Consider the following 10,514-nt stretch of genomic DNA (forward strand, 5'->3'; position numbering starts at 1 on the left):
TTATTTTTTGTCTATTCCCCATTTTATTTATCCCAGATTCTTCTTCGTTCACTACTAACAGCTAAAACGCTCTAAAAGATTCAATTCTTCGCATCGTAATAACCCCGCGCAGACGACTCTTCCAGCAGTGTAACGAGCGAATCCAACGTTTCCTCACCCGTTGGTACGATCTGATTCGGCGGAAGCACAAATCCATTCCAGGCATCCGAATCCGGACGCAGCTCGTACGTGTACGCGATCTTAACATCTTGCGCACCGTAGCTCCAGTCCACGCTGGAACCACTGGCCGGATAGATCGCATCGTACACATTGCCATACTTGTACTGAGTGCCGTACCGTTTGGCCAATGATTTAACCGTAGCTTCCGCGATTTCGTTCAGATCCTTATGATTCGGCGAGTGCTCTCCAGTGTGTCCGTACGGGAAGAGAAGCAGCTGAGAGTAGGAATGGAACGCGATGTAAGCACCGAGCTTTCCACGCAGCTTTTCAACGAAAGCGGACAGCGAGCGAGTCTCGACTTCGGAGAATGCTTGCGGTCCGGCGTACGTATCCGCGCAAGCATTATTGCTAGTGCCCTGTTCCGCCCAATGGAAGTCCCAGTTCCGGTTCGGATCAGCTCCATAGCAGAATGGACCGTAAGGTTTGCGGGTCTTGCGCCACAATCGGTTCACCTGGAAGGTGTAAGCATATCCGTCCGGGTTCACGCTGGGGAACACGTACCAGTCGAACTTTTCCGCTAGCGCTCGGACCTGCGCATCTTCACTGTTGACCAGCTCGTTCAGGATATACGTCACAGTGGCCGGGGAGATCCATTCGCGTGCATGGATACCACCCTCAATGAACACACCCGGCCTTCCCTCACCGTACGACAACTTCACACCCTTCAACGTACGGTTCTGGTGCGATCGACCAGCGTCCAACAGTTCCACCTCACTGTGCTCACTCGCCAGCTTGTCCAACCAGGCATGGATCTCCTCCAGCGTGTGATAGTCGCTCCAGTCGAACGTTCCCTTTGCACGCTTGTTCGTGATCCGGGTGCGCTCCTGATCGAACGCATTCTGCACATTCTCGTCGATCACCTGGTGCGGGATGTAGTCCGCTTCGAGCGTTTCCGTAAAGTCAGCGAGCTTGTGCGGTGCCACGACGATGTCGAACCGATCGCCCACCTTCCGGGCCGTTTCGAGGAATATTAAACTGTCGCTCGCCTGCTCCATCGCTGCGACCGCCCTCAGCTGCTCTTCGCTCTGGGGCGTCACACGGTACAGCCGGTAGTTATCGTACCGTGCGACTTCGGCCGCCTCGATCGCTACACCACCGAAGGCCATCACGGCCACCAAGGCCACCGCACACCGGGAGAAGACACCGTTCCACACCATGTTTAATCGACCGTTCGTTCGACTGTACCGGTTGGGTTCTGCTCGAGGGCCGCTTTTATATCGGCTCGGCGGGCGGAGAACCATTCCATGCGGGAATCTTCCGACCGCCCGCGGAACCAGCACATTACGGGTTTTACGGCCTTGTCTCAAGTAGCTACCAGTACCGCTACCGCATGAGTTTAGTTGATGATAATCGATAAGTAATGTGCACGTTCTAAGTGCTCCACAAAGAGGACGAACCCGCTGACGTTATCGAGCGCGCACTTACGCGGCTTAATCCGGCATGCGTACGCCTTCTAAGCGGTTCGGGCCCGGAGAAGAATTTCCGCCCGAACTGCCCGAATAACTAATTATCAGTAGAAGCGAATTTGAACGCAGCGTAATGAAATACACGAGACGTTAAATTTAATTTTTTATTGCGTTCAATAACCCTCCCGATGCGTGTGTCGAACCTTGGTGACGTAGCGTCCCGTACGGGCCAAACGGATTCTTGCTCTAGAGAGTAATAGCAACTTCAAGTACAGCGTACTGATAGCATGGGGTCCCTAAAGTGTGCCTCATCCATCGAAATGGGGGGGGGCTTTTCCTATCGAGTGGCAAACAGGATTGGAAATTGCTAAAATAGGGCCTCTCGTACCGGAGGTAATCGGGTACTTGAGCTCCGAAGAATTCCGATCGATTGTCTGGGTAAATAAGCTGACTCCGAAGCTCTTCATTGCGTATCTCGGAACCGGTGTGAGCCTTTTTTGAAATATTATTAATACTCTCTAGGTTCCTGTTTACGTTTTCTTTCATATATTACGTATCATGTTTGTAATTTCTAAAGGAAAACAGAATGATCCTTACCATATTGGGAAGCTTATCGTACACACTGCTTAAATAAACAGTACTCACCGTTCAAACGTCTCAAGCGTTGAGCTACATTGGAAGGAAAGTTTGCTTGGGAATTTGTGATAAGAACTCTTGAGATTTCGACGTCATAGTGCACAAGTAGCGATGGGAGTGGTTTTTTGTTTAAGAAGTAGGATTAGTGAAATTTGTTTGATAGATTAGAATCAAACAGACAATAAAAAGATAATAAAATACGTTATCAGAAGATCACGCGATGGAACATTCTCAAAATTCAGGTGCAATTGTTGAACTCTTTCGAATAGTCCAATCCTGGCTATCGTGACAAGCCTTAAGACACGTTCAAATTCTGACATTATTAAGATTTTTTGATGGATTTTCGCTCCAAACTTCGAAAGCTTTACGCCATGAATCATATTGCAGCAAACGCAAATGAGCAAAGGAGCGAGTTGGCCGCATTCTTGCTACGTGTAAAATCGCAGTAGCAGTCCGATTGCCAGTTGTAGCGGAAAAGGTGTTTCACAACAAGAATTGACTCTCTGGTTTTCTCCTTCGTTTTCTTGGACTTTTTCCGTGGTCAGCCATCTAATGGCCAGCTAGATGTATTGATACAACGTAGTTGGATCTACGGGGGAACGGTCCGAATGAGATTTGATCTCTGTCTTGTGAAGATGCCAGGACTGGGGGGCTCTCTGTTTACCTTATGCTAATAAGCCATTATGTAGAGCCAACAAAGAGGAGATTGTAATGGATTTCAGTATAATTGCTTCACGCCGGACGAAGAACTCATTTCGAGAGATGATCAGATCAAATCAGGTTGATTTTCAAAAGTCTCGTTTTCCTTAACTCTTCCATCTATGGACAATTGAAAGCCTAGATTGTAAAAACTATGTTATGGCTTCCGACTCTAGATACAAAAAAGATTCAGGCACTCAAAAATGGCCGGACAGGACATTCTTCTTCTTCCTTGGCTACTACAACCTGGAAAGGGTTCGGCCTGCGATTTCTGGCTTTCTGTGATTTGGTTTTACCCGTAGCAAAGTAGTAAGCCTAGCGGACTGGGAGGCGGTCTCTGGATGAGATTTGAATTCCGGTCCTGCCGAGTGAAGACCGGTGGCGCTGTCGCCTCGGCCATCGGACCGCCTCAACCAGAAATAGCTAGCATGACCTTAAGAGGTCGTTAGGCCCAGAAAGAGAAGAATATATCAGGATCATAATTCATCACCATGTACATCGAAACAGATCTAGAGGGGTTTTTACAACCACGACAAGATCCTCAACCAATGATAGATTAGGACCTGGGTTGACCTACTAGTTGATCATAAAAATATAAAATAAAATTCGATAGTGAATTTTTAATCCAGATCGATCATGCTTTAGGGTTAAAAATAAAGTACTTAGCACTAATTCTTCTCCGGCACTACACAACCTCGAGAGGCACGCGCGGTCTGTCTACCACATTTGCCTTGCTTGACCTTCTTTTTCCCCTAGTTCGATAGTCTGTCCAGCGTACGAGGAGCCAGTCCGGATTGGATTCGATATCCTGTCCGGCTGTGTGAACACTGGCACCGCTTTCACCTTTGCCACCGGAGCGCGTCTTTCTTATGTAGTACACAAAACGCTACTATAGAACTCTGTTAAATCTATGACTAACGGATTAATGCAAGAACGTTCTATAATGAGCCTCGTAGCATTACTTATTCTTGAAATTTTAACTGTAGATGAAAAATCCATCGAATTCGATAAGAAAAATAGGAAAACAATCAAAATACCTTTTTTTGCGCATGGAAACAACATTTCACATATTTTCACAAATATTCACATCTTATCGCTTACTTTCACACTCACCGACACTTTATTCGTCTTCGCAACTTTCACTGCTATTAAATTCTTATTCTACAGCCCCGCCGTTTTTAATTCCAAAAATAAAACCGCAAACGATAACTTATCAAATTGGTGCCTCCTCGCGGTGATCAGCCCACCACCACCACCACCACCACCAAAACGTACCAAATGCACTTGAAATTTCACAACTCCACACACGACCCCTGTACGTATGTGTATGCTCTGGACTGCACGAAGTAGTTTTCCACTGTGGCGAGACATAACCGGTTGCAGCATCCCGGACCCATATCTCATATCAGCACCCACGAGGTCAAGTCGAAGTGAAACGAATCGATCGCCCATAACATAACCTCACGAAGAAACGGAATCAAGCCACCCGGCCAACCGGATTGAGCCAGATAATCGGAGCAGCCGCACGCAACCGTTTACCAGGAACTGCACCCCGTCGTAAACTAGTGCCAGCCACGCTTGCTGCAGCAGATTCAGAAGGGTGGCACCGTTTACGGGTTCCTTCCGCCATCAGCGTTGTGATTAGCGTTGTGTTGATCGCCGTATTGCATCGATAACAAGTGATTAGACGGATGAACTTTCTCTGTCTCCCTGGCTGAGTGAACTGGTTCGAATCGGTTATGGAGCAGTAAATACGATGCTAGTAAATATAGCATGGCTCGTCTGACCCGTGACTCGCTGATTACAGGCGGAGTTCGTCCCGACCCACTACTGTCCACCGGCCTGACCTGTGCGCAGAGATTCCACACGAGCGTCCATAGAATATGGGGCTCGCCACCTGCAGCCTGCTTCATTGTGTTCGTGTTACGTGCCTTCTTTTGGCTCAATTTAAATACAACAGTCAGCAATTTATTCCTTTACAATCCCTCCCAACCGGCGACTGATTATCGCATGAATTAAGCGAGAGAGAGCGACAGCACTGTGTGACTCCACTGTCCTCCCGTCCCGTCCCAAGTGGAAGGGATCCTGACATGATTGGCACCTTCTCTAATCGCCCAGTGGAGCACTTGCTGCTACAAAGACACACGCGTGCCCGGTTGTGGCATGATGCAGCATCCCGTTGATAAGCGATTGTGACTTTTCGGCTACCCTTGGGTGCTGAGCTCGTCCGTGCTGAGTGGTGTATAAATAAGGGTCCCGATCGTGATCTGCAAATCAGTCCGAATCGCAGTGCAGTGGCAGACAGGATTTCACTCGGTGTCCACGGTAGTGACCGAAAGAAATGGCAGACTCAGTGCAGAGTGATACGAAAACGAACGGGTTTCATGTGAGTGTTAGTTGGAGATGGTGTCCCAACAAGCGGGTAGATCCTTCATTCCAATGACGAGCTTTGTTTGTGTGTTGTATTTGTCTACTTCATTAGAAAACCACCAACGGTCAGCATGCAGAAGAGCTCAAAATAGCCATCATCGGCCAGAGTAACTTCGCCGCCGAAGTGCTCGAACTCCTGCTCGAACGAGACCACCTAGTCGTCGGTGTGTTTACGATCGCCGACAAGGGAAACCGTGAGGACGTACTGGCCACAACGGCTCGCCAGCATCGCATACCGGTGTTTAAGTTCACTGCCTGGCGTCGTAAAGGTGTCCCCATACCGGAAGTTCTCGAGCAGTACCGATCGGTTGGGGCGAACCTCAATGTGCTTCCCTTCTGCAGCCAGTTCATCCCGATGGAAGTGATCGATGGGGCCTCGTTCGGTAGCATCTGTTACCATCCTTCGATCTTACCACTGCATCGAGGCGCTAGCGCTATCTCTTGGACACTGATCGAGGGTGACGAGCGAGCCGGGTTCTCTATCTTCTGGGCCGACGATGGACTTGACACGGGACCAATTCTACTTCAGAAACAGTGCCCCGTTTATGGTGACGACACCCTGGACACGCTCTACAAGCGATTCCTCTACCCGGAAGGTGTGACAGCGATGGGTGAAGCAGTGGACATGATCGCGGCCGGTAACGCACCAAAGATTCCCCAGACCGAGATCGGAGCCAGTTACGACCCGGCCCTGTTCCGTGAGGAGAATCAGTACATCAATCTCAACCAATCTGCCGTGCGGATATTCAACTTCATTCGAGGACTGGACTCTGTGCCCGGTGCGCTAGCAACGGTGGAGCTGGATGATGGTACTGAGATCCCGGTCCGCCTGTACGGTGCATCGCTCAGTGCGAGAAGAAGCATGACCAATGCTAAGCTGATACGATTCAAAGGGTCCGTTGGACCTGCGTTTGTAACGCGCGAAGGAATCTTCATCACCGGCACCGATGGAGCATTGGTACGGGTTAAGCGTCTGAAGCGAGGTAATCGAGTCATTCTCGCTGGACAATGGTTTGAGCAGGCAAATACCAGCACGAAACCGTTGGAGCTAACCGAAAAGGAGCAAGAGCAGGACACGCTACTCCGTAGCATTTGGAAATCGATCCTGAAGGTTGAGATTGAGCCCGAGACGGACTTTTTCGCGTGCGGTGCTGGATCGATGGATGTGGTGCGTTTGGTGGAAGAAGTTAAGGACACGCTGGAGGTACCGATCAGCAACGAAACGCTCTTCATGGCACCGATGTACGGGGAGTTCCTGCAGGAGGTTGTAATACGGTTGCGTGCTGGCGGTGCTGGGGATCGTAGTGCAAACATTGAGTTTGTTGGCAAGCACACAGTGTTGAAGGCTAATCGGCGTAAAATATGTGTCCCAACGCAGCTGTTCATCAATGGACAGTTTGTTGATGCTGAAGGCGGGAAAACGCTCCCGATCGTTAATCCTACCAACGAGCAGGTGATCTGTGACGTTGCTAGTGCCTCCAAATCGGATGTGGATGATGCAGTTCAAGCAGCTGATGAGGCGTTCCGAGGTGTTTGGACGTCAGTTTCAGCACGCGAGCGAGGCCAACTCATGTACAAACTAGCGGACCTAATGGAACAGCACAAGGAGGAACTAGCGACTATTGAATCCATCGATTCTGGAGCTGTTTACACGCTAGCACTCAAGACGCACGTTGGCATGTCGATCGATGCGTGGCGGTACTACGCCGGATGGACGGATAAAATCGAAGGCACCACTATCCCGGTCAATCCCGCTCGTCCAAACCATGTGCTAACGTTCACGAAAAAGGAACCGATCGGTGTGTGTGCTTTGATCACGCCCTGGAACTACCCGCTGATGATGCTTTCGTGGAAGATGGCCGCCTGTATTGCTGCCGGCAATACCGTTGTGATCAAGCCTGCCCAGGTCTGCCCTCTGACGGCGCTTAAGTTTGCCGAGCTTACGGTACGAGCTGGATTCCCACCGGGTGTGATTAACGTGCTCACCGGTACGGGATCTCTTGCCGGCCAAGCACTCGCCGATCATCCGCTGGTACGCAAGCTTGGGTTCACTGGATCCACACCGATCGGGAAACGCATCATGGCATCGTGTGCTGAATCGAACATCAAAAAGTGCTCCATGGAACTGGGCGGAAAGTCTCCGCTAGTCATCTTTGCCGACTGTGACCTCGAGAAAGCGGTACGGCTCGGTATGTCCTCAGTGTTCTTCAACAAGGGTGAAAACTGTATCGCCGCTGGACGGCTGTTTGTTGAGGATCGCATCCACGACGAGTTTGTGCGCAAGGTGATCAAAGGCATCAAGACGATGAAGATAGGCGATCCGCTCGATCGAGCTACGGCGCACGGTCCGCAGAATCATCGGGCACATCTGGAGAAGCTGCAGGAGTATTGTGCGATCGGGTTGAAGGAAGGTGCCACACTGGTGCACGGTGGAAAGCGAGTGCCAAACATGGAGGGATTCTTCTTCGAGCCGACGGTTTTCACAAACGTCGAGGATCACATGTACATCGCGCGGGAGGAGTCGTTTGGACCGATTATGGTCATTTCTAAATTCCATGCAAGTGATTTTGATGCGCTGGTAGCACGTGCGAACAATACGGAGTATGGACTGGCCAGTGGAGTTTTTACGAAGGACATCCAGAAGGCACTGCTGTTTGCGGAGAAGGTTGAAGCTGGTACAGTGTTCGTGAACACGTACAATAAAACGGATGTGGCGGCTCCGTTCGGTGGCTTCAAGCAGAGTGGTTTTGGCAAGGATTTGGGTAAGCATCAACTGAAGCGTACAGCCATGAAACGTGGAGTAACCTGTGTCTTTCTACTTCGTTACAGGCAAGGAAGCTTTAAATGAGTACCTCAAAACGAAGTGTGTGACTGTGGAGTACTGATCGCATGGAGATATGCTATCGCGCATAATGTATAGATACAATAATACGTTAATAAATTATTTTAAGACCCTTGTGCAACTTGACTTTGCATCGAGTAATCCATTCTGAACGATAGGAGCTAAGAAACAACAACTTCAGCCAATAAAACCCCATATGCGCCTAAATGTATGCAACTCACTTGTCAGGCTAACGCTTCAATCACGATTTTGAATTGAAGCGTTACGGTTACTGTTTTTCTTCGTTAGCACATCAAACAGCAAACGAATTGAAAAGTAGTAAAGCACTTCAAGGCCTGTTATAATACTGAAACCAAGAAAAAGTCCTAAAATGCCACCAAAAGAAGCTGTAAATAAATAAATAAAATATTCTATTAAATAACTGTATTTAAATTTTACAGTCAAATTCTCACCTAAAACACCCAGCGAGTCCTGGTAAATATCCATCCGAAAGTGGGTAGCAGTCAGATCGGCAAGGAAAATGTGCACCAAGCTATGATTCTTCAGCTGAATGTCTTTGCTGTGAAACAAAACGCTTTATGTACAATCAATACAGCAATAAACATGTATAAGGACTTACAAAAACGATAGCGCGTTAAAGGAGAACGAACGATTCATCACGCCCGTCACCATTTGCGATGGGTACTGAACCTTATCACAGCCCGGCAAGCATCCACAGGGTGGTGCAATCGATCGGTACGATATACGCTCTACCGAACCATTCAAAGTCGGTACTGCCGTCTGGTAGAGATGCCTTAACCGTACCACACACTCCATATCTTTCATTTCACAGTTCCGTAAGGATCCGTTGTTGGGCAGATGGTACGGTACGCAGCCACATTTCGCGTAGATGCTTGCCGCCCTACACTCCACCATACAGTTAACGTACGAGTAGCGCCGCAGCACACTCAACACCCGTTCATTGCGCTCGTAACAGTTGCGAACGGATGGATCGAACGACAGAGCATCGTCGGTTGCGTACGTTGAGGTTGGTGTGAGCGTGACGAACGACTCGGTGCCTGCGAGCACAATCTTTATCTCGGCATCATTATCGGGATAATCGTACGAGCTGTGGATCATCAGCTTAAACCCGTACGACCCGACATCCGTCGAGTGGTAATCCTCCGAGAAGGGTTGAAGCAGAATCGAAAGACCCGTCTGGTAACCACTGGCCATTACACGTCTCGGGTCTTTCGGAACGCTTACGGTAATCTTCTTCGGGTAATTGTCCTTTAGCAGCCCGTAGTAATTAAACGAACAGCATAGCCCTTCCGTGCTGTTCACGACTTGAAACAGATTGTCACAGCGCCACTGGGTTCCCTTCCACATGCATCGTTCCAGCATGGTTCCACATGGAGGCGTAAACTCGCCCATCAGTTGTGGTATTTCCAGATTGTTCATGAGCATGATGTCGTGCAAGAGTCGGTACTGAGCTGGATCAGCCTGTCCCAGGCCGGTTACGTGCAGAAACAATCGAAACATATTCGACAGTTCGGCGGCTGTCATGTTTCCCGGTCGTTGCATCGTTTTGGCGCGATTTAGGGCGGCCGTTGCGGAGATCTTGTTCAAATTGCATACCGTCACGGCGGGATAGGGAAGGTTCCAGGTTGGGTAGTTCGTCGACTCGGTTACCTGTTCGAAGATTGCATGCTATAAGTATAAGATGGCATCAACTCTGTGGAATGTCTGAGGATTTACCGTAACGGTTGGAGTTTCCACACTCCACGACCACGATATCATGAGAAGCGTTATGGCACTGATGGTTGATGCCACGACAGCACAGGACCAAACCGAGCGCTCCAACATGCTGTATCCATCGCGCACTATCTGGCTGTAGCCGTGAAGCGCAGTTATATCGCAAAGTCCCCTCAGCTGGTGTACGAACCAACTTCGACAGTGGAACTCTACGCGCTGGGGACGCGTCTTGAAGATCCCAACATTCTTATCAATCACACGTTGTGTTAGTCCTTTGAAGGTGATTTTTTGCATCGTTCTTGGTGTTTTGGATGTCCTTTCTCTTCCGGGTGACAATCCCCGAATGTACCGAAGACTAGAACTTCATCTCGCATCGAACCTAGCGAACCTCTGATGGGAAATCCATCAATTATTTATAGCTCGCTATCAGAGTGATACTTATAACGCCCTGTTACAATCATGACCTATGTTTAGCTGGTACTCATCATAATTAACCTTCACCAGTTCGACACAATTCTCCTCGTAGAGCAATCCCCCAAACGATTAGA

At 49.1% G+C, this 10,514-nt stretch overlaps 3 protein-coding genes across 3 annotated transcripts; 1 reads left to right on the forward strand and 2 right to left on the reverse strand.

The window, feature by feature from the left end:
• LOC118510605 (zinc carboxypeptidase A 1) lies at positions 1-1,420 on the reverse strand. The gene has a single exon (XM_036052613.1). The coding sequence runs from the start codon at positions 1,374-1,376 to the stop codon at positions 81-83; it is 1,296 nt and encodes a 431-aa protein (XP_035908506.1). The 5' UTR covers positions 1,377-1,420; the 3' UTR covers positions 1-80.
• A 3,628-nt stretch (positions 1,421-5,048) lies between these two features.
• LOC118510604 (cytosolic 10-formyltetrahydrofolate dehydrogenase) lies at positions 5,049-8,658 on the forward strand. Its single transcript, XM_036052612.1, has 3 exons — positions 5,049-5,346; positions 5,443-8,152; positions 8,220-8,658. The coding sequence occupies exons 1-3, from the start codon at positions 5,302-5,304 to the stop codon at positions 8,273-8,275; spliced, it is 2,811 nt and encodes a 936-aa protein (XP_035908505.1). The 5' UTR covers positions 5,049-5,301; the 3' UTR covers positions 8,276-8,658.
• Positions 8,470-10,328, reverse strand: LOC118510039 (sodium channel protein Nach-like). The gene is made up of 4 exons (XM_036051426.1): positions 9,970-10,328; positions 8,852-9,903; positions 8,685-8,791; positions 8,470-8,618 (listed from the first exon to the last, which is right to left on the reverse strand). Exons 1-4 carry the CDS (start codon positions 10,258-10,260, stop codon positions 8,470-8,472), a joined length of 1,599 nt encoding a protein of 532 aa, XP_035907319.1. The 5' UTR covers positions 10,261-10,328.
• Positions 10,329-10,514: the final 186 nt, after the last annotated feature.

The sequence above is a fragment of the Anopheles stephensi genome, chromosome 3, assembly GCF_013141755.1.
Source record: "Anopheles stephensi strain Indian chromosome 3, UCI_ANSTEP_V1.0, whole genome shotgun sequence".
Lineage (NCBI taxonomy): Eukaryota > Metazoa > Arthropoda > Insecta > Diptera > Culicidae > Anopheles > Anopheles stephensi.